The sequence below is a fragment of the Arvicola amphibius genome, chromosome 4 (genome assembly GCF_903992535.2).
Source record: "Arvicola amphibius chromosome 4, mArvAmp1.2, whole genome shotgun sequence".
NCBI classification, from domain to species: domain Eukaryota; kingdom Metazoa; phylum Chordata; class Mammalia; order Rodentia; family Cricetidae; genus Arvicola; species Arvicola amphibius.
This window is the reverse complement of record NC_052050.1, coordinates 33,424,876-33,448,654: the sequence shown is the minus strand read 5'-3', so window position 1 is coordinate 33,448,654 and position 23,779 is coordinate 33,424,876. Positions and strand designations below refer to the sequence as shown.

General features: G+C 49.2%; 1 protein-coding gene across 2 annotated transcripts; it reads right to left on the bottom strand.

Annotated features, from left to right (window-relative positions):
* Nucleotides 1-908: 908 nt before the first annotated feature.
* Lpo (lactoperoxidase) lies at nt 909-22,712 on the bottom strand. 2 transcript variants are annotated; one of them, XM_038327280.1, is made up of 15 exons: nt 22,472-22,712; nt 20,728-20,862; nt 20,171-20,367; nt 15,623-15,699; nt 14,401-14,501; nt 11,760-11,920; nt 11,133-11,250; nt 10,695-10,824; nt 9,808-10,014; nt 8,309-8,633; nt 7,672-7,832; nt 4,521-4,773; nt 3,097-3,270; nt 1,732-1,969; nt 909-1,544 (listed from the first exon to the last, which is right to left on the bottom strand). In XM_038327280.1, the coding sequence occupies exons 3-15, from the start codon at nt 20,175-20,177 to the stop codon at nt 1,337-1,339; spliced, it is 2,160 nt and encodes a 719-aa protein (XP_038183208.1). In that variant the 5' UTR covers nt 20,178-20,367; nt 20,728-20,862; nt 22,472-22,712; the 3' UTR covers nt 909-1,336. The 2 variants fall into 2 exon arrangements, with proteins under 2 accessions (XP_038183208.1, XP_038183209.1); XM_038327281.2 differs by lacking the exons at nt 20,171-20,367; nt 20,728-20,862; nt 22,472-22,712 and adding an exon at nt 15,811-15,946 and having other exon boundaries at nt 15,623-15,767.
* Nucleotides 22,713-23,779: the final 1,067 nt, after the last annotated feature.

Sequence of the window (23,779 nt, the reverse complement as noted above, 5' to 3'; positions counted from 1 at the left end):
GCACTGTGCCTAGATGCCACATGCATGCAGTACTCGCAGAGGCCAGAAGAGGGCATAGGATCCTTGGAGTATCATACAGTTGTGAGCAGCATTGTGGGTGCTGCAAATTGAATCAGGGTCCTCTGGAAGAGCAGCCAGTTCTCTTATCCACTGACCCATCTCTCCAGACCTTGGAGGGTTTTTGTTTTGTTTTGTTTTGTTTTTAAAGAATGTCAACCACACCATGGTAGTATATTCCAGCCCTAAGGAGGCTGAAGTCACCTAAATTTAGGAGGATAGAGAACTGGGAGCTAATTTGGGCTGTGTAATAGTCTGTTCAAGGTCCACCTAAGTCCTAAGTGAGACACTATGAAAAAAATTAAAGGCTGCATAAAAACACATTGGGCCACAGCCTAAGGAATGTTCTGGAGCCGCCACTTCAGAAGCTTGGCAGGCTCCAAGGACTCTCCAGGATGAATAAGGTGTTTCTTTCTTTCTGGGTTTTTCGAGACAGGGTTCTCTGTAGCTTTGGAGGCTGTCCTGGAACTAGCTCTTGTAGACCAGGCTGGTCTTGAACTCACAGAGATCCACCTGCCTCTGCCTCCCGAGTGCTGGGATTAAAGGTGTGCACCACCACCGCCTGGCTGAATAGGGTGTTTCTCAGAGGACTGACGAGATCAGTTTTAGCTCCTGGGAAACCCAGGCTTGGTTACCCATGGTAACCCCACAGCACTGTCTCCGTGATTCACTCTCTCACTGTTCTGTGACATTGCTTTTTCCCCCAGAAGCCCCTCGCCTCCTCCCTGCTTTGAGAGCTCTTGCACCTCTCATTCGGTCACTATTCTCCCCGTCAGACTGATTAGTGCCCAGGACCTCTTAGCAACTGGACACATCTGGACTGTAAACACCCAGTTTCTTATACACAGTGGTTGCAAGGCCTGCCCCTAGGAAGGAACAGCTGGATGTTTATTGGGCACTTTATGTGGTTAAGACCATGCTCTGGCTCAGGATGCTTATAATCTAAATTGAGAGGACAGGAGGAAACATAAGGGTCAAAGGTCACAGCCTCAGCCAGCACTCATCAGGGAGAGAGGGCAGAAGATGTCTGACAAGCTGGAGAGGCATCTAGTTAGAGGAGGGTTCCTACAGCCTGAGAGGGTGGCGTGGAAGTGGTGGGGGCCTCGTGGAAGAGCTGAAAAGGCTCAGACAGCCTTTGACCATCGTCTGGAGGATGTGAGACTTGAAGATGTGGACTTAGGTGCCCAATCTGACAGGAACAGGTGATTGAACTTGTTTGAAATGATATCTTGGACCACAGGCATATGCCATGTAAGAAGCCATATTGGGCAGGAGGGTCCTACTTCTTCACTGAGGCCCAGGGGGAGAGGTCCAGCTTATCAATAGCAGAGCAGTCCACAAAGCCGTGGGGGTAGGTGTTGGCCTGGAATGGGTTCAGCGGGACCTTGTTGATGCGGGTATTATCGCAGACAAGTCTTGAGAAGGACACCTTCCGTAGAGAGTCCCGTTGCTTCTCTGTGAAGACCCCAGGGTTCTCCCACCAGAACCTATAAGGACAGAGCAGGGTCATGTCACACAGTCCAGTGGCTACCTGCTCCCCCCACTGCCAAAGCACATTCTTGGGAACACGGAAAACCCCTCCTAGGGTGACATATGAGTCAGACCTCATGAAGAACACTGGGGACCCCTGCCTAGGGAAGGGCTCCTCCTGCCCCAGACAGTGATGTCACTTGCCTGTCTCCATCTCGGATCCGCTGGAACTGCTGGCCCAGGAGGCAGGTGAGGAGAGGCCCTACCCGACCCCTTTGGACAGGGGGTTCAGCAACGGCGCCTAACCAGATATCAATATTGTCGGGGGTTCCATAGAGATCCAGCAGCTTCTTGGCTAGCACCTTATTTCGCAGCACAGCACTCAGCTCTTTCAGCGTCTTTGGCTGTGACAGGCCACAGAAAGCTCTCCAAGAATTGTACCCTAGGGGAGAGGAGATAGGGTTGGCTCACCCCAGGGACTTCTAGCTCGTGTTTTCCCTGGGGGATGCAACCACTCCATCTTCAGAAGCCGAGAAAGTATGGGATCAGAGTTTTTAGGACAAGGGAAATATAATGCATCAACTTTCATCTTGGGCAAGGGTTGACAGCTGACCTGCGACTGGCTATGCGTGGGTCCAAGCACCCATACAAGAGCCATGCAAACGAATAAGAGCAAAGCAGCTGAAGCTAGCCCCAAGTCCTTGAACTAGTGCAATAGTTGATACTGATTGTCATGTGACAACATCTAGAATATCTCTGGAGACATCGCTGGGCATGCTCATAAGGGAGTTTCTAGATAGGGTTAATTACTGTGGTGAGATCCACGCTGAGCATGAAGGAAGAGGAGGGATGCTGCATCCACACCCATCTCTCGCTGCTTCCCCACCACGGCTTCACTGTGAGCAGCTGTCTCATGTCCCTGACACCATGCCTCCCAGCGCGAAGAACTGACTGTACCTTCAAACTGTGAGCCACATTCAGCCCATCCTTCCTTGCGCTTGCCAGGTATATTATCACGGGAAATGAGAAAAGCAACTCAGACAAGTAGTAAATGACACAGCTGGGATTTGAACTCAAGCAATCTGGCTCTGAGTAGCAGCAACATTGCTTTCATGTGTGCAGAGAACTCCACTAGGTCGCCGTCCTTCCCTCCCTTCCTTCCCTTCCTTCCCTTTCTTCCATTTCTTCCTTCTTTTTGTTAAGGTTTCTCTGCAGAGCTCGTGCTAGCTTTGAACAGACAATCTTCTGGCCATGGCCTCTAGAGAACTGGGATTTCATGTTGATACCACCGTATTTGGTGCTTCTATTCTGGGCTTTTAAACTGATTTAATGTGTTAGTTGTTGCTCTCATTCTCTTCTGAGGCACTAAGATGACAACAGCTGTGGATCACATCTCTGCATTAGGAAAACAAAGATTCCATTTCTGGAATGTCTTTGTGGCTTTTTAAAATGGACTTGTCTCTTGTTTCAGGATTGATTAGCTCCTTGGAGTTCCAGAGCAGAGCCTCCAGGAGCCCCAGAAGGGAGCAAAAATGTCTCCAGACCAGGTGAGCCCCCAGACCCACTCACCAGGCTGCCCGTGGTCTCGGCACCGCTGGATGTTGAGGGAAGCCAGGTCGAAGCCATGGATGGTGTGAGTTGGCTGGAACAGCATGTTGCGGAGTTCCCCTGTCATCATTCTGTCCTGGTGTGCCAACTTGGCATTCTTGGCCAGCAGGCCTCGAACCAGAGGATCAATTCCACCTGCAGAGGGACAGCAAGAGGCCATCCTTCAGCTAGGAACAGGGTGAGGGCATCTTAAATGCTGGGCCCTGCCTGCCACAGATGCCTTCTCTCAATAGGAAATGGGAACGACAGGGGCATTTCTGGCTGGGGGCGGGGAGAGAAGAGCACAATGCAGCCTCTCCTTGTGCCAGGGTGAGAGGAGACCAGGCTGGCCTTTCTGAGGTGACAGAGAAGGGCACTCATGATGTGGGAGAGTCTTCTGTTTGTGTTGATTTCATTTGTTAATAAAGAAACTGCCTTGGCCCATTTACTAGGCCAGCCCTTAAGTGGGTGGAGTAGACAGAACAGGAAGAAGGAAGTAAGGTAGATGCCTCAGGCAATTGTCATGCCTCTCCTCTCTGGGAAGATGCCATGCCTCTCTTCTCTGAGACAGATGTGATGAAACTCTGGCCCATTATGTATGCTAGAATCTTCCCAGTAACCCACCACCTCGTGGTGCTACATAGATTATTAGATATGGGTTAGAGCAAGATATGTGAGAATTAGCTAATAAGAGGCTGAAACTAATGGGCCAGGCAGTGTTTAAATAAATACAGTTTGTGTGTTGTTATTTTGGGGCATAAGCTAGCCAGGCGGCTGGGAGCCAGGCGGCAGGACAGCAGCCCACAGCCCCACACTACACACTCAGGGGCTGATGGTTCAATGAATAGTAAGAGGGTTTTTTTTTTTCATGTTTTAGTTCATGGACTCAGTTCCTTCATCTTCCACACATTCCCCCAGAGGAAGAGGGACCTTATGACTTCAGGAGTCAGCCCCATTTGGCTAAGCGTGAAGGAAAGTCAGTTTCATCTGAGGAATAAGAGAGCTGCACCCAGCCTATGACACCTCATGGAGACAGAAGGTTCTAGAACAGAACAATTTTCCAAGCTCACAAATTCTGTTTTCTGAATTCAGAGATGCCTAGAGCAGGAAAAGGCAGAAGAATCTTAGACACGCACATGAGAATCCAGAAGGAAGAAACCGCTATTACTTACCGATCGCTCCTCGTGTCTTAGGGTGCGCTACACATCTCTCTCATTCAATTTGTTGTCCTATGAGGTGGGTCCCACTTTGCCCTTATTTTGCAAACAAGGAAGCTAAGACTCAGTGAGATGGATTCCCTTGTCCATGGTCACACAGGAAGTGTCTGGAAGGTGATACCAGGTGCCCCTACAAGCTGGTTGGAGAATGAGAGGCTCAGGCGAGAGCACTTCCCTGAGAAGACTCACCATCCTTGACCAGCCTCCAGGTGTTGAAGAAGAGCTTGTGCAGGGGGAGCTCGGGTTCTGAACCCCATGGCTGATAATTCTCATCCAGGCGGTAGAAAGCAGAAGGGACCTCCAAGTGGCCAAAGCGGAGAGCAAAGGTGAAGACATTGGAAATGCGCGGGTCTACAGTCTCACTGTAGCCTTGGTATGGGGGGACCCACTTCTGCATCTCATCCCCCAGTAGGATGGGGAGATAGTCCCTGAAGGTGATGATCTGAAGGGAGAGACAAGTCATGAGGGAGGACGTGAGAAGGTGTAAACCTCTCTGCCATGGGAGGCTGGAGAGAAACTGCTGCCAAGAGGATGACAAATGGATAGCATCTGTACTCGTTTTCCATTCCTATGACCATGGCAGACATTGCTAATCAATCGTGGCGTCCTTTTCAGCTATTTCTCATGATACTGTCACAATTAGGTTATACTAATTAGTCACTTCAATCTGATACTTTCTTCTTTAGCACCAGGATTTCTGGCTCTAATATTTTATATGGAAATAGGTCAACTTAATAATTAAAAGCAGAAGTATGTGTGTGTCCTCTGGTTTTAGAACAAGTTGACACAGCCTTATTTCCCTTTCTCCTCTCTATTTATTGCAACTAAACTTTCTGGAAATTATTCAATAGGAAATAATAAATAGATGCTGAGCTGGTGTGGTGATGCATGTCTATAATCCTAGCATTCCAGAGGCCGAGGCAGGAGATTTGACTACATAGTGAGACTGCTATTTCAAATTCGAACAAACAACCCTAAAACGACAACAACAGCATATGGCTGTGGTGATACGGATCTCTAATAATCCAGTACTGGCAGTGTGTAGGCATGAGGATCGGGAGTTCAAGGTCAGCTTTGTCTACACAGTCAGTTTGAGGCCAGCCTGAGCAACATGAGACCTAGAGAGACTGGAGAGATGGCTCTCTGGTTAAGAACACTTGCTGCTCTCCTAAAAGATCTGAGTTCAGTTCCCAACACACATATCAGAAAGTTGTCTGTAACTTCAGCTGCAGGGAAGCTCATGCCCCACCCCTTAGACTGCGCACACACAGATCCAGAAGCTAAAATTTGAAGAAGATACTCTGAAAGCTAGAAAAGAATATGAACTGTTGGAAGAACCCAGAATTTGAGGGATGACCACATGGTGAATTCTACATGCCCCTAGATTGAACTAGGTGTAGAAGAGGTTGGTGGCCTGAAACCCCCAACAGAGATATACAAAAAGAAGCCAAGAAATGCCTGCTTTTTCTTTTCAGAGACCATAGGCCATGGAAGTCCAAGGCAGACTGGCAGAGAGCCCCAACTCCTGCCTCACACACCAAGCCCTCGAGAGCCCTAACCAATCTCCCCTACACCTGAGTCCAGGCCATGGACTGTCTCAACTTTCTGTGGGGCAGTGGATCACTGTGTCTGTTTCCTCTCACCCCTGGCTCTTCACCAAGGAGACGCAGGCATGGTGGCTTCTGCTTCTGTCAGAGGTTGCTTAGCAACAGCAGGCAGCCAGGAAAGAAGAAACTTTGGTGCACTGAAGACAGCACCAGCAGGAACAGAGAGGAAAGTTCACATGCACTGGAAGAATGAAGTGGACCAGAGGGGCACTGGAAAGTCCCGGAACCAGGCTGTCATTGGAGCAGAAACAAAAGCAGACCAGAACCAGAAAAGTGCTAAACCTAAGCAGGGTAATGACATGCTCGAGTAAAGATTCAGATGGTGGGAGCTGGAGAGATGGCTCAGAGGTTAAGAGCATTGACTGCTCTTCCAAAATTCCTGAGTTCAATTCCCAGCAATCACATGGTGTCTCACAGCCATCTGTAATGAGGTCTGGTGCCTTCAGGTATACACAGAGACAGAATATTGTACACATAATAAATAAATATTTCAAAAAAGATTCATAGGGCTGGAGAGATAGCTCAGAGGTTAAAAGCACTGACTGCTCTTCCAGAGGTCCTGAGTTCAATTCCCAGAAACCACATGGTGGCTCACAATCATCTGTTATGAGATTTGGTGCCCTCTTCTGGCCTGGAAGCATACATGCAAGCAGAACACTGTATATGTAATAAATAAATAAATCTCTAAAAAAAAGATTCATATGGTGTTAAAGTCACTAAAATGTTCAGTAATACCAATAATCGGGAAAGCCACACTTTGCGTGAGCAAAGGCTATCCACTGATGCCAATACCGACAGGAGTCAGATGGAGTTAATCATAAGGATTTCATACAGCACTGGGGAGAATGCTCAGTCAGTAGGGATCTTTGCCTTGCAAGCCCAAAGACCTGGCTTTGATTCCCAGAACCCATTAAAAAAAAAGCTGGACATGGTAGCATGGACTTGCAGTCTCAGAGCTGGGGAGTCAGAGGCAGGTAGAGGCCTGGAGCTTGTGGACCGGCTAGCCTTACCTACTTTGTAAGTTCAAAGCTAAAGTTAGTGTTTGACTCTCTGGAAGAATGATACATGAGGGAGTCTGACCTCTGGCCTCCATGTACACATATGTACATGCATATCCCCCCCAGACATGTGTGCACACCCCCCAAGCACACACACAAACACATGAATATTTTATTTGCTGCAGAGTTTCAGATTAAACCCAGAGCCTCAACTGTTCCAGTCAGGGAAACATTTTAAAACAGGGAGCTGATCAGTGATGTGGGATTCCCCTCTGTATGCTGTGAATACTATTGGTTAATAAAGAAACTATCTTGGGCCTACACAGGGCAGAATAGAGGTAGGTGTGGAAAGCTAAATGAATGCTGGGAGAAAGAGGCAGAGTCAGGGAGAAGCCATGCTCCTGCCGGAGACAGATACCTAACAGAACCCTGCTGGTAAGCCACAGCCATGTGGCAATACACAGCTTAATAGAAATGGGTTAAATTAAGATTTAAGAGCTAGCCAATAAGAAGCTAGAGCTAATAGGCTATGATTTAATCAATATAGTTTCTGTGTGGTTATTTTGGGGCTGAGCAGCTGGGAACAAACAAGTGGCCTACTACAACAGATCAGACCCATGGAGAGAAGCAGAAAAGAGGAAGGAGTAAGGAATGCAGCTGGAAGTAACCTAACAGAAAGCAGAGGTGGGTGTTGGAGCAGGCAGCTGGCTGTGGCAGGCGCTCCTGCCTCCATACCTGTATGAAGGCTCCCATGATTTTCCTGGCTTCTTGATAGAGCTTCTCGCCATCCCACTCGGGGTTAAGTTTATTCAGTTCTCTGGCTAATCGATTGTGCTCCCGGAGAAGGAGTGTATGGGATGTGGCCAGCAAGATCTGCTCTGAGGCTCGGGAGTCTCCTAAAAGCCCAGAAGATACGAAGATGGGTTCTCTCTAAGCAGGACCAGGGACTCTCACAAAGAAAGATGGAGCCCCAAGACTCCCTCCAAAGCCTCTCCTTTAAGGTGATCAGGTGGAGAGGGACAGGCAGATGGGCAGTGAGGAATGTGGTGGGATTACAGAACTGTGCCACCAAGCAGGGCTAGAACTATGCCTGTCAAAGATCACGCAAGAAAGGTTTATATTGAAATACTAATGACTAATATTGGTGGATGGTGGGCTTATGTGGATTTTCTTTGTATTATTTTCTGGACTTATCTTGTTCCACAGTGAACACTTGTTCTTAGATTCTTTCTCTGGGCCCTTTATCCCTAGCTCAGTGCTACAGACAGTGGTGTCTTGGGGCATCTTTCTGGGAAAATGCTGGGATGGAGCGGGCTCCTTTGGTGATCTCCTTATCCCTTAGCCCTTTGCTTTCCTCCCAGGCTAGACTCACCTGCCAAGAAGCAGGGCACTCCAGCAGTGCGGTTGATGACCTCACAGGGGCTGGGCTTCACACTGACAAAAGGCAGGAGGGGCAGTCCATGGTCTGAGACCTCTTCATTGACAATCATGAGGCCCAAGGGGCTGCTGAGGTTTCGAAGTCGATTTGCCAGGCTTGGCTCAGAACCATACACCAAGCTAGCATCCATGAAAGAGGTTAGAGCATTGATTTGCTCTCGGGCCAGGGATTGATAGGGTGGTGTAGGACAGACAAATCCAGCTCTGAAGAAAGGCATGCATTTCCCCTGAGTCTTCAATTTAGGGTCACCCTTTGGAAACTGTAGAGAGATGAGTTTGGGAGTTACTGCACAAGGACGTAACATCAGTGCCCCAACCACCCTTCCCAGAGTCAGTCTGGTTGAAAAGATGCTCATGACACCACTGTGGGAGGCTTGCCAGACTCTGGCCCTAGATGCCTCCAACTGACGTTACACTTCTCGGGGCCAAAAGTTCATTGTATCCTGATGTGCAAGAGCAGAAAGTAATGATTCACTCTTTCATAGCAAGATCTCAGAAAAGGCAGGGTTTCCTGAGAGCCCTAGACAGGCAAGCGGCAGATGATTTGCACTTTAGGATTTACTACTGAAATATCAACCCTGGAATTCTATGTGCCAGCCAGCACGCATACCGCATCTCATTTTGTCCCTCAGAGAGCCTGTGAGTCTCTTATGCATGAGAAAACAGTCTCAATAAATTAACTTGCCTCAGCACCTACAAACTAGGAAGGAGAGACGTGAGACTCAAGTCTAGATCGGCCTCAGCCCTTGGTTCAGATTTTTTTTCACTACAGCACAGAGTCTTGATTTGCTGTCCTAAGTAAACAAATACCTCTCTAAATGCAAACTTTATGGTTAAGAAGAGGTGACCACTGTAAGCCCCTCTCTCCTGCTGGGCATTCCATGTCCTTGCTGCTCACCGGGTCACTTGGCTGCTTTCAGCTCCCTTTGGGGAAGAGAAGTCTTCCTTCAGGGCAGCATATAGCAGCGCTCCACACACTAAGTATAGGATGAACCCCATGGTGGGAAGGGGGGTGGGTGGGTGGGACAGATATGTCTTGATAAAATATCTTAATAAAATGCAGACTCTATCTCCCAACATCTGGCAGGGAGGCTTGAGATTCCCAGGAGACTCAGATGCTGCTGGGTGGGGGTACAGACAACCCCAAACGTCCCAATTCTATCAACAGTTCACATGTTCATTTTCGTGCCAGCCTTTGTCCTTGAGAGCAAGCATGGTATCTTACCTTTGAATTCCTAGTGTCGCTATAGTCCCTGGCATAGAGTAGGTTATTGTCTAATTACTGAGCGGGTGGATGAGCACATGAATGGATAGGAAGCTATGATGTTTGCATTCAAAGCTGTCACGAGATCCCCATCTTTGGGCTGGGAATGTGTGCTACAGGGAAGTTGCCTGGGGCTTGCCAGGGACATCGCTCTGGCTGCAGAGGCCTACCATGATGGGGAAGCAGTTGTCTCCCTGGAGACAGTGTTCATCACACTGGGCTTTGGAGCTGTTATCACTCCCCATCTCATTTTCAGGGGCAAAGTCCAAGTCGTGGTCCACGATTTGACCCCACTGCATGAAGAGCAGGGATCTATTTCCGTCCAGAACACCCTCCTCATTCAGATAGCCAAGGATCTTGTTGGAGACATCACGGGGCTGCACATGGAGGGGAAGGGGATCAGGTCTGAACAAAGCATGCTTTGAAGATTCAGATTCAACCACAGTTTGTTGGGGACCTATGATGCAATCCCCACAGGCGTGTGTGAGGTGGGATGCATGGGAACTTAGTAGATGGCACAGTCTTAGAGCTCTTGTCCTGGGCCTACAAAGGGCTAGGGATGGCACTGAACCTCGGTCTGTGCGACTGGACAATGCTCAAGCTTCCTTACTATGGAGAGAGAAAACCAAGGCAAGCTGATGCTGACCTGCCCGTGAGGAAGTGCCAGGTTTCTGGGCATGGGAAGAAGGCCCCTGGCGAGGGACTGCCAACTCGGATGAGGCCAACAGATCAGACCCGCAGTAAAAACGACAGCTGCTGCACGCCAGGGGCTGGGACTGGGTGAGCGCAAATAGAATAGAGCAAGGAAACCATCTGCCTGGGAGACCCCAGGGTATCAGACTTGGGACATTTCAGACATTAGCGCCACCACCTGGTTGGGCTCCGGGCTCTGCTGCCCTCTCGTGGCAGTTCGGGACACATATCGCCAGGGAGCTAGTCCTAATCTCAGTTACGCCTCCATTTTTCTTTCTTCCTCCCCCCCCCCCCCCCCCCCCCCCCCGGATGCTTTGACTTGTGTGGCTCATCGCCTCCCATCCTGTACCCCGCCCTCCTTCACCTGCGGGAGAAGGAAGCCGTTCCGCTTCTTCCCTGGCGTCCACCCAAAGGGGCGGGAGAACCCGTCCTCGTACTCCGCGGGCAGCCATCGAGCCAGCGCCCTATTGGCGGATCCCAGCGTTGGATTCTTCCTGAAACCCAGCAAGACAGCTTTCAACTTAGGCAGGTAGCCTCCTGGCTCACTGCCTTCACCCTGCGGCCCTTAACCTGAACTCTGCAGGAGGGAAAGCGGATGTGGAGGAGGGGCCCTCTGCACTATGGGGTTCTGAAATTTCCTAACCCCAAAGCATGGGACTGTCTGCCTTGGTTGAAAGGATTGTTCCCAGTGGACCACAGTGACCTCATTGGAGATGGGTACTCTTCAAAGGGATCCAAGAGTTGTGCCTGCAAGGTCCAAGGGGCAGAGACGCTTGCTGGGGTGATGGCTGGGTAGGGTCACCTGTTGTTACAGTCTCCAGTGATGGTCCGGTAAGGGTTGCTTATATCGCAAATCACTGCCTTAGCAGGGGGATCACAGCCCACCTCCCAGGAGAGCGAAGTCAAGTCCAGGCCTTGGCCTGAAAAAGAAGAGAACCCCAAATAGGGATTCTGAGACACTGGCAACAGGCAGAGAATCGGAGTACAGGTGATAGCCCAGTGGTCCCCAGAACAGGGTAGAAGTTTCATCTCTGGAGACACTCTCAGCAAACCCATATGACACTGGTGGCTTATGTCTTGCCTTCACCCACAGGAGTGAGGACACTGGCTTGGGGCCAGAAACCCCATTTATTGACTTTGGCATTTCCTTCAGGCAGAAGCCTTACAAACCACCACAACACACCGAGCACAGATTTTTCTTCTCTATCAGTTGGCCGTATAACCTTGTCACAATGAGTTCTTTCACCTGCAAAAAGGACACTAGCCTAGCTGTCCCCAGAGGCCCTCTGAGCTCTGCCAGTATGGCCCTTGGGTTTAGCTAAGAAGGAAGACAGAAACACCTTTGTGTAGAGAGTTTCTAGCAGCTTTTGTGGCCTCAGTTGTACACATGATCCTTTCCTGTCACTACAGGGCCGTGAGTTGTCTGTACCTGTGACATTTGTCAAGGTCACCGCCTTCTTCAGTTTCTTTAGAGACTCTTCCCACACCTGCCCATTGCGGATGGCTGTGCGAGTCCGGCCTTTGGCTTGCTTGAGATACCCTGAGAGGTGGCGGGTGGTGGGAGCCTGGGTGATCATGGCGGTCTTCAGCCTGCGGTAGGAATCAATGGGGCCTTGTGAGCTGCTGGTGGATCCCAGGAGAGGTGCAAGGGAATGTGAGAAGAGGGAAGACGGAAGGGATTGAGGAGTAAACGCGGACTCTCAGTACCCTCCTATTGTCTCTTCTGACGTTGCCGCTGGAAAGACCTCTCTGAAGGGGAGAAGGAAGCCACAGTGGCCATGTAGCATAGTTAAGTCTGACCTTAAGTAAAGCTGATGGATGGATCAAAAGATTCCCGAAATCCAGCTGGAAGAGTGTACCATGTCAGAACCAGATGGGTATCCTAAGACACCCGGATCCTACAGTGGGTGGATCCAGACTTTAGAACTCTGGTCACTGTTGAGCCTTATAACTTAAGAATTTTAGGACCGGGACACCTGAGGGCTTCTGTTTCTGTCCATTCATCTGGCCTTAGAACTGGTGTGGAGTCTGTGGACAGAAGCACCCTGCCTAATGCCAAATGTCTCAGGAAAGCTCAACCTTAGCTCTTTATCTTCCACGTGCAAAACAAGAATCCCTAAAGCATTCTACCCTGAAGTCTATCGCAATTTGGGGAGGCTAGAGACATGAAAATAATACCCTATTGCCTAGCTGTGCCTCAGTTTTCTTGTGTGTGAGGATTTCTCTATAAAGCCTCTGTCTCTACGGCTCTGAAATATTGAAAATGGCTTAGGTTCTCACAAAACCAGCCTTCTGGTTGTGTTTTTCTCCCTGGCTGTAATGCCTGTCTTATCTCTTCCCCCCCCACCTGGCACCGGGGGGGGGGGGGCCTCTACCTCCTTGGCTAGTCTTGATATGTAAACCAGGCTGGCCTCAAACTCACAGAGACATGCCTGCCTCTGACCCTTGGGTGCTTGGATTAAAGTCACACAAGACCACACATGTCTTTTTTTTTTCTGTTTTTATGAGACAGTGTGCTCAATAGTCCAGAGGGGGTGGGGTCAGGTCTAAAGCCAGACACCCCAAACATAGGCTTGGTGTGTTCAGTGCAGGCCAGAGAATTTTCCAGGTCTTTGAGTTGGTAATTGATTTCTTTGTGTACTCAGAAAAGAAGTACACTAAGCCACCGAACTTTTCAGGACTGGTGGAGTTACCATCCCTGGCTTCCCTGTTCCTCTTTCTGCTCAGCCTCCAAGGAGCGTCCTGGAACAAGGGAGAGGACCTCTTGGCCCCCTCTGGTCACCACAGAGCCCAGGGCTTCAGAACCAAGGCAGTCATCAGCTTGGGACTTTACCTCCTCAGGTTGACCTTTGAAGTCCTGAAGTGATACTATTTCTGCGGGACTAAAAACATTCTAAAAGCCACCGAAAGAATCGTGGACTAGAGAGCTCATCCAGGGATGAGGCTGAGAAAAGCCCCGTTCTAGAAACAGAACTATGAAGGGTTGAAGATGCCTTCTGCTCCATGCCGTGGCCACGCCCCCCTCTGCTGGACTGGGGACTGAGCCCAAGGCTTTGCACTTGCTAGACCAGCATTCTCTCACTGAGCTGCGTTCTCAGCTCCCCCTTTTCCTGAGACAGGAGCCTACTGTTTCGCTGATTACCTAGGCTGCCCTTGAACTCACTCCATAGCCAGACTGGCCTTGAACTTGCCATCCTCCTGCCCTAGCCTCCTGAGTGTGCCGCCAGGCTTGGCTACAGATGGCTCTTGTTCTTCAGCAACTCTTCTGGTGGAAGGTTGACTTCCTGAGGGGAGAGCCTGGTCCACATTGCAGTTTCTAGAGTCCCAGCTCCCTTCCCAGGGTGGGTGGTGCCTTGGTCTGCGATCCATCAGGAGGGTTTATGTGCTCCTTGCCCAGCTGCTGTGGGTGTAGCCCCCAAAGGCTCACCCCTGTAGACTTGTTTTGCTTTGCTCCTGAGCTCTGGCAGCTGCCTGGTTAGAGGTTCCCAGCAATAGCGCCAGCGTTCTTAACTCTTGCTCCTGGAGCCCCAAGCCTGGGGCCACATCAGCCACATGTGGGTATCTGAAAACTCTACACCCTGTTCCGAGGTGGGACAGACTCCACGGTACACCTTACACCCTGGGGACCTCTGGGTGGTGGTGGATCGGTCAGGCTGAGGCTGGACTTCAAACTGCGGTCGCGCTTAAGTTTGCTTTATGCTGTGACTTCCTTGAGAGAACTTCTCTCGTCAGTTCCCTGCACTGACCTGAGGCAGACTATAGTAGATAAACGAAAAACCTTCTGAATCTGGCAGGCATAACCAAAGGGAACCTGGGCCACATGGAGGGAAGTCCTTGCAGGGTAATGTTAGATGTCCCCCTCGAGGCCCCTTAGAAGCTGGGATTTTAGGATTTGGAAGCTACTGTTCCTGTTTGCTGCATACTTGGTGGGGGTGGGGTGGAGAGGGGTGGAAAGGCAAGTTTTATAATTGCTTTGGCTCACTGACTTGTTGGGGCTGGTCTGGGTGCCCTTGTCGTTCACAGGAAGCCAGAGAAGGGAGTTCACACACGTGCACGCGCGTCTCACTTACCTGGTCCGGGAATCCAGGAAGGCCTTGTTGACCCAGACCTTGACCTCATCCACTGTTTCGCGCAGGGTGGCGGCGGCGGCCGCAGCGCTGGCTGATGAAGCGTGGGGAGGGAAAAGCAGAAGGAAGGATATCACATATCACTTTTTTGAGATGCTCTTTGCTTCTGCTTCCCTCTCAGCCATGACCTCCTCTCTCAAACCTGAGCAGGTAGGGGATCAAGGCTATTTTACAGACCCCTTAAAGCCATGGTTTTTAACCTTCCTAATGCTGCTGCGATCCTTTAGTACCGTTCCTCAGGTTATGAGGACTCCCCAGCCATTATTATTCTCAGTGCTACTCCGCTACTGTAATTTTGCTACTGCTATGAATTATAATGTAAACAGCTGATATTTCCAACGGTCTTCAGTGACAGCCGTGAAAGGGTCCTTTCAACTCTCCACAGGGACCCACAAGTTGAGAACAATAGACTTAAAAGAAAAGGCAGCAAAGAATGGGAAGAGTCTAGACTGTTCTTCAGCAAGATGTCAAAATTGCTTTTTGGAATTCCAGGGGAGTGTCCAGGAGAGGACAATAGGGTGTCCCCAGGAACAGGACAGCAGGACGTGCAGTGTAACCAGCTTGGGCTGCCCGGTTTCTGGTGAGATGGTCTTGTGGACCCTTAAGCAAGCCTATCAGAATTTACCCCACGGGCGGGACCTCGGAGCAAGGAAGGCAAGGACACTAAAGGAGAGCTGTTCTTTGAGTCCCCCTCAAAGTGGACGTGTGGAGTATGAGAGGCAGCCTCTATTCCCCATGAGGAGACTGTAGTGGCTTACTTAAACTGTGTCTGGTTGGAAGTTCAGTGTTATTTCCAAACAGTCTCTGCAGATGAGATCAATTCAGAGGTCATGCTGATTAGGGTGAACCCAAAGTCCAGAGACTAATGGATTTAGAAAAGGACACGGAGAGAAGGCATGTAGAGCCGGGGGTGGGGAGGTAGCTACAAGCCAAGGATACTAAAGATGCCTGGAACCATCAGAAGCCAGAAGAGGCAAGGGACCGCCCCCTCCACCCCACCCTACTTAGAGCCTTCAGAAGGATCGTGACCCTTCCATTACCTTCCTCTCGGATTTCCAGCCTTCTGGGATGCGTGAGAATGAATCTGTATTGTCTGCAGCCACCCAGCCCCTACGGCTTTTGTCCTAGCCTTATTCCAAGAAGCAAATACAGTATGACACTTACCATTTCTGGCTGACACTGCCGTCTGGAGCAAGGTTAGGGAAGCTAGGAGGGCCGGAAGATGCAGAAGGACTTTCATTGCTGAAAAGAGACAAGGATCATACTAGGAGCCTCAGTGGGGCGACACAGAAAGAGATGGAATCTCGGAAAGCAGAGAAAACCTGGGTGAGACCAGATGCCCTGGCCACACAAGCTCACAGTGTGCACAGGCTGGGAGTGTGCACAGGCTGAAAGTGTGCACAGGCTGGGAGAGCCCAAAGATGCAGGCAAAGAAGCTTTGGGGTCTGAGGCCCTGAGTTATAGCTCTGCATTGGCCCCACCCAGCGCCATCAGCCTGGACAAGTTACTTAACACTGGGCCACTGGCCTGCCAGTAAGGGGGCAGGGTCAAATGCTCCAGTTGTCCTATTCTGCCGGGGGAACCTGGGCTTGTCATGTCACAGATAGAAGTATTTCTGAAGTTCTTATCCCTTCTTCAGATAGCTTGCTTCCTGCTAGCCAGGCTCCTCCTGGGTAACAAAGGGCATGGGCTGGAAGGAGTCGCCACGCCTTTCCTCAGAAATTCCACAGGGTTTTCCCCTCCCTCAAAAAAATCAATTTGGCGGGCCCATATGGAAGAATGTTGGGGCACGCCTGAGCTTCCCTGGGCCAGCAGCGGTGTCTGGGGCTTCCTGCAGTGGAGCAGCCTCTACATCATGACTTTACTCCAAGACTAAATCACCAGACTAAAATTTGAGCAGTCTTGTCTCCTCTTTCTTCTCTTCCCCTCCCTTCTTCTTCCAGTCCTTTCTTGACTTCTTCTGTCCTCACTCCCCCTCCCCCTTTCTGATGGTGACCCAAGACTTGTCTACATTATACGCGTGCCCTACCACTAAGCAGCGTGCCAGGCCCTCTAAGACCCTCCACCTCATTGAATGTGTCTTTCATAGGCTAACTTTAGAAATAAAGTGAGCTATAAATCAATATCTCTCTGGCCAAGAATTTTCTTTCCAAGGCAGGGTTTCTCTGTGTAGCCCCAAGTGTCCTAGAACTCACTCTGTAGACCAGGTTGGCCTCGAAACTCACAAAGATCCACCTGCTTCTGCCTCCCAGGTGCTGGGATTAAAGATTTATGCCACCATACCCAGTGAAATTTTTTTTATATCCAAGATGAATTCTCTTTGTCTCTCTGTGTGTGTGTGCATGTGCATGTGCGTGTGCGTGTGTGTGTGTGTGTGTGTGTGTGTGTGGTGCTGGGGGCTGAACTAAGGCTTTGCCTGTGCTAGTCAAGTGTTTTATCACTGAACTATATAGCCCTTGCCCCAAGACAAAATTTCCAATAACTCAATTCCTCAGTGGGTTCTTGTTCTTCCTTTGTCTGACCCCAAGTAGGAAAAGGTTCTGTGACTTTATAGCCCTCTGCTGTTCCTTTGTTTCAAGCCTTAGTACGTAGCCCAGGTTGTCCTTGAACTCAGCCTGAGCACTAGGATTACCGGTGTGTGCCCCGCATCTTTCTGTTACCGCTCCTTTGTGACTACAGGACTCTCACAGCGACCGTTGAGTCAAGCAAATATGGTTTTACAATATCACTGAGGTGGTTCTGTTTTTAAGTGTTTACAAAAACAGCACAGATATTTCCACCATAACCATGTAAACCACACAGCGCAGAAATGCTGAGCTTGCAACAAAGCTCTAGAAAGTTTTGTTGTAAACTTTGCAAAACCTTGAAAAATCTCACAAACCCACCCAACACCCACCCTCTCATTTCCTCTTCTTTCCAATCATCATATCTGATTAGGAACCACTGCTACTCATTTCTCTTGAGACACATGAACACTCTCATCACTAGGAAGAGGAAGAAAAAATTTAAGGCCAAAGCTGAATTATTTTCCGTGTCATGGCTAGGGTTCCTGATTGGCATGAAGGAACAGTGTGGGGCTAAAAGCAGAACCAGGCAAATATGGGGTTGTGACACTGGAAACCAGGCGTACAGATAGCCTGGGAAGGCTCTCTGTAGCCAAACACAGCCTGGATAAAGCATCGAGAGTATTGGGTTTCTGTGCTACTTAAGGTCTCGCGTTGAGTTTAGGCATGTCCCAAATCTCTCAGTCTCCATCTTCCCCTGAGACTCAGCATGCTCTGAAGAGAGACCCACAGCCTCCTTCCCCCCAATGTGTGTGTGTGTCTGTGTGTGTGTGTGTGTGTGTGTGTGTGATGTGGCGGGCCAACACAACCTCATGCCTCTACTCAAGCAATGTCTCTGCCTCCTGCACACCTATGTGCTCTCAACACCCCAGCCAGATGTTCCCTTCTTGGTGAAGTTGATTCCTCTGGGAAACGTTAGGTCATTCCCACCCTGCCCCACCTCAGTATTTTACCCATATCTTTTCATGTCTGTCTCCATAGGAGACCACGTGTTCCTGGAAGCCAATGCCTCACTTCATCCTTTGGTGTTCTTGTGTGTCTAAGCATAGCATCAGCACAGAATAGCACCGAACACACGCTACGTATGTGACGGAGTGAAGGAGTTGAGCATCTGGAGGTTGCACGGGGTCAGAGCGCTGACAGTCTCTCATACTGCAGTGTGTATAAGAATCACATACTACAGCAGGGTGCTTGAAAAAACAGACTCTGGCTTAGAAAGTGGCAGAAGGAGACCCGAGTCTACACCTCCAGCAAGGTCACAGGCAGTAGTTCTGCCCTGAAGGCCACACTGCATGGAGTACTCTGACTTTCCAGAGTCTGACTCTCTGATTTACAAGTCACCAAGGAGGTTGGAAGACTGAGCGGGAAGGAATTGTTAGAGATCATTTCCACCAATGGGAAGAGCTTGCGGAGGTTGATGGTGGAGTGAGACAACCAGAAAACCAATAAACCCCATCTCTAGGAGGAACGCTGCTTGCCTTTCAGACAGCTCCGGAATAAAGAGGGGAGAGCAGAGGCGATAGTTGCAATATTATGGCAGATGATATGTATCTCTATGTTTCATATATTATATATCTCATGTGTTTTGTGATCACACAGGCACGCACACACACACACACACACACACGATTTTCATCTACAGTAGTTCCTGGCTCATAACTCCCTCTCTCAATTAGGATATAGAAACTGTGATTTCTTTTTCCTGAGGAACATCCCAGAAACTCTCTAGTCCCCTCTACCCCCAGCCAACTTTCTGTATTGGTGCTGACCATGAAATTCTCAGAACTATGTCATCTGATAATGGACCATAACCCTCCGATTTCAGAGGGGGTCCTGCCCTGTGTCTGGGAGGAGGAAGGAAGGAATGCTGCTCAGAGAAGCTAAGAAGAATCTCAACAGACAAGCCTTGCTGGGATTCCCCGCTCAGCCTATTAGCAGTAGGTCTAGGTAGCTGTCTGGGCTTCTAGAGTGCTCATGCCAACAAGTCTCCACAGAACTCCAGAGGGTTTCCGGATGGTTGGCTGCACGTGGAAGTTGCAGAAGGTGGTGTTCCCAGAGAGAGCAGAGACGCTCCATGCGCCTTCCCACATACTTACCTGCCCTGTGCTCACTTCCATCTGTGTCCTTTGACGTAACCAGCACAAGTGTTCCCCTGAGTGACTGAGCACCTCCATCGAGCTGATCAAATTGGGAACTCTACCCAAGGCACAGGCAGAGCAACCTGGAGCTTGTGTCTGGCATCGGGAATCAGGAGTTCGTCTCCGGGACTGAGCTCTCTGCCTGTGTGAGCGGAGGCTATCTCCAGGTAGAGACTATCAGAACCGAATGGGATTAGGAACACCTAGCTGGCATCCAGCTACTTGCTGGTGGGTGGGGAATTCTCCCAGACCTCATGTCAGAAGCAAGCTGTGACAGGCCAGTAAGAGAAATTGAGTTTGAGGTTGAGTTTATTTTCCTTCTATATCTCAGTGGCTCTTAGAAAGCCCTCTGAAGCAGAAATAATCCTTTGCCCCACTGGGTATGTGCTGAATATGGTCAGTTACATAAAAAGCAACGCAATTCAACCCCCCAGTCCTTCCCAGATGAGGCCCATCTTTGTCCTGTTACAGTTCAGGTACCTGTTTGAGACCCAGAGGACCTCCGCATATTTAAAACACTGGGAACTAAACGGTCAGAGCTGACCAGATAGTCAGATCTGCTGCAGCCAGCAGGCATGAAGATAAAGATCCGAGAGCGCTGGCTTAGAGAAGACCCCCCAACTCCCTGAAACACTGTATCGTCTTACTACAGAGGAGAGCTACGTTTCATGTTCGTCCAGAGACACCACATTCAGTAACTGTCCCCCAACTCTCTGAGCGACCACGGACACCTGTCTTGGGCCTCCGTTTCTAAACAGCGCAGATGAGAAAGGTTCATGGAACCTTCCAGATCTGCCAGTTTATGTCTCTGGCCTGGTTTTTGGTGCAGAAGAGGCTTCTCGCCCCGCAGTGGATTTAGTCACCCCCCTACAACCCACAAGGAGATGCTGCCAATCGGTTGCTAAATCTGGTACCAGAAAATGCCCAAGGAAGACAGGTCTAAATTGAGGACTAAATGTTCTCCAGTCCTGAGGAAATTTCATCATCTTTGTAGGAACCAGGAAGTCTTACCTGCCATGTGTCTTGGCCTCCCGTGGCAGCTAGAGAACTTCTCTGCTTAGCCGAGTTGCTCTTTTATATCCTCCTGTCAGAATTTGCTCACGGGAAAGGCCCAGAGGGAAGGCTTTTGAGCAGCTGGAGTGACTTAGAGAAGACACTCAGGCTCAGCAGGGAACACCCTGTGACTCCGGCCAGATGCAACAAGGAAACTATAGGATGACAGGGAACAGTTGAGGCAAACTGACTAGGCAAAGCTACCCCTTCCCCACTTCCCAGCTTCAGTCTGCTAGCCTGGTTTAGCCCTGGAAGGTGCAACGCCAAGTCGTGCACATGCTTGACCCCCAGTTGGTCTGAATTGCTCTTCTAAGTAGGTCTAATTAAGAGTCTCTCCCTTAGTGATTTACTTAGCATGTTTTGATTCCTTCCTTACCTTCTACCCAATCCATTGTAGGATCATTGGGCTCACCTTTTGTATTCAGGGTGATGAAGCAACATTAATTTTGGGGGGATCAAAATCACAAAAGACTTACTTTTTGAAAGGAGTCACCGGAGGTAAGAGGAGGCCTCACCTACCATCAGGATGGTGGTTTGCTGTCTCCTCAAACCACTTCTTGTCCAGTGCCTTACGTCACCCAGCGGCAAAATCAAAGGTTAGTTTCGGCGGTTAGCATGCTTCTTTGATTTCACGCCTTTTATAGTGTCTCCTTAAAAAACGCCATGGCCCCAGAAATTATTGGTGGAAATCCCAGAGATTAATATATAACTCTTATCTTAGGGACTTGGAAAGAGTCAAGTGCATCAGAACTGAAGAAGGAAACAGAATTTCGTTAGTGTGTCTTACAAGGTGGGAAACTTTAAGGAAGGGCTCTATAAAATCAAACTTTGAATCGGAAACACTCAAAGAGGACATTCATCCACCATAACCCAGACCCCTAGTTTCTAGCCCGTCTCCAGTCACTGAAATAGATCTAAAGACAATTTCTATTTTTCTTTTGCTGGACTGTAGTCCAGGTTGTCTCAGGCCTCACTAAGTAGCCCAGGGTGGTCTCCGCATCACAGATCTTTCCACACCAGCTTCCGCAGTGCTGGGATCACAGGTGTGAACACCGGCTTAAAGGTCATTCCTCTTCTGAAGAATGCAGGCAAACGAGCTAGCCATCTCAGAAGAAGGCTGTTGCCCAGTAAGGGCACAGACTCAGGCTCTGCTTGTTTTCTTTCAGAGACATTCCAACTCCTCAGCCAAGCCATGTTTCTTTGCCTCTGTTCCTTCCCTGAATGTTAGAGCCTGTTTCTGGTTTTGCACTTAGGGGTTCAGGATGCTCTGTCTGTAGATGGATTTTATTTGAGGGTGGTTGTGCTTGGAATCAATCTCGGGCCAGGACAGTGTTAGGCAAGTGCTCTACCACCAAGCCAGGTCAAGATGGAGCTTCCTTCTAGAACGCTCCATGGGATAACTCGGTGTCCTCTGAATACTATATGGTGAACTACTGCCGCCACAGTACTGGCAAAGTGCAAGTCCGATGTCTCTGCATCTGATGCACTGTGTCCTGGGTTTGCTCAGGGATGAAGCTGCATCAGCACCAAACCAGTGTGGCCCATCATCCCTCGATGTTGGAAGGAAGTATCACTTGGCGTCAAGCCTACCTGTGGACAAGCCATTGCCCCGCAGCTGACTGTATTTTTATAGCTTTGCAGACGTTATACTGATAGCTTACTTACATGATATCTCATTTTGCCTAAACTGTCTTAGCAGGAGTCACTGTCTTCCCAGTAGTGAACTGGCAAATGGGTCTGAGAAATGGAGGTCAGAAGAGCAAAAGTTCAGAAGCTGAAAACTGCCAGAATTTCTCATGAGTCAGCACAGAGATTTCAGGATATTTTAGCAGTTGCAACGGCAACAGCAGAAACAGAGCATGCCCTGTGAAGTCAAGACGCAGACAACAGACTCCTGCATCTACCACACACGGCCACACACAGTGTAGACAGGCACACAGAGATATATACAGGCACACAGACACAAACACATATGGACACACACACATATACACAGAGACAGTGACAGACACACAGACACACACAAACACAAACACACACACAGGGACACACATACATAGAGACACACACAGACACAGATGGACACACACACATATACACAAAGACACACAGAGACACACATACATACAGAGACACACACAGACACAGATGGACACACACATATACATAAAGACACACAAAGACACACAAAGACACACACACACACACACACACACACACACTCCAGGAATTCAGTGGCCTCAGACACTCTTTGCTTACCTCCATTTCCTTCTAAAATGAGAACCCTGCTCGTTGCCTGCACAACCTTCGGCAGGTGGGGTGGACATCTATGCTCAGGGATTGACTAATTTGCTAGGGGTGGTCATAGCTCTTGTGTTGGTCCACAGCCTTTCAGCCCTGCCTGCTATCTTTGGAGATCCCAGCTCCTCTCTTCCCTCACAGACTGATTCAGCCTTCTCTTACTGGCTTGGCAGTCATTCGCTTCTGAGGCAGGCTATTTTTTTCTGTTCGTGTTCGAATACGTTTCCTCTTGTTGGTTTCCTAGAACAATAAACAAATAGACCTCTTGTCCTGCAAAGGGCCCCACATGCCAATGTCTCCTCTTTGGGGTTCATTCACTTGTCCTGGCTCAGAGAATGAAGGATTTTAGGTACTCTGGCTTATGCCATCCCCAGGCCTCTGGAGCACTGTGAATGGTGTCCCTGAGCCATATAGACCCTGGGGACAGATAGAAACACTGCCAGATGGCTCCCTTCAGAGCAGGAATTAGCGAACAAGGATAATGTCCGAAGCGGATTGTGGGTTTCCCTGGAGGCGAGAGGAGTCTCTCTTGTCTTCTCTGTGGTTTCTAACATGTAGCTGTTTGAAGTTGTGCAATGGATGTTGATAAGCTGTGTATTGACCTCTGAGACTGGCATAAGGCTTTTGACCAGAAAACCCAGCACCGGTGAGTTTTTCCAGTTAGTCACAGCCTGTTGAGACTGAAGAGTCAGTGTCGTTCAAGGCCTTCCTGGGACCAGCCCACTGAGGAGGGCAAGGGGAATTCCTAAGAACTACCCTGGTAGGTGAGCAGAATATGATCTCTTCCTATTCTTTATTCATGGAACACATGCCCCTTCCAGTCAAGGCCATTCTTCTCTTTCTTATCCATGGCTTGCCTCTTGCTTCCGCTTAAATATTTATTGAGTTCTAAATATTATATATTTCCTGTTTTCTCTTCCTTCTGTTCCTCCCTCAGCCCAGACAGCTTACAAATTATAAATTTTAATGTTTTCTTCAAATGAAAAAAGGTGTCAGATCTGTTCCCTGTCTTCTCAGGGTGATGAAGGCAAGTGGCTGGGGAGAATGACAAATCTCAGTCTGCAACAAAGACAGTTTACCCCAAATAAACTTCAAAATGGTCCTGGGAGAAATGAAGCCATGAGCCGATTATCATAAGTCATATATAAACATGGGATTTTAAGCAAAAAAAAAACCCACCTTCCCCCAATTTTATTATCTGGGAAATAGACAAAATACATCTTATGATAACTCCGTAGAGAAGATATTTCAAGAGAGGTCTCATTT

Excerpts from the sequence above, each read along its gene's own strand:
- Lpo (XM_038327280.1), bottom strand. Across the intron at positions 10,015-10,694 it reads ACGGCTTCCTTCTCCCGCAG|CCCCGTGATGTCTCCAACAA; the intron begins GTGAAGGAGGGC and ends CTCCATGTGCAG. Across the intron at positions 7,833-8,308 it reads AGTGCCCTGCTTCTTGGCAG|GAGACTCCCGAGCCTCAGAG; the intron begins GTGAGTCTAGCC and ends CTGGGCTTTTAG.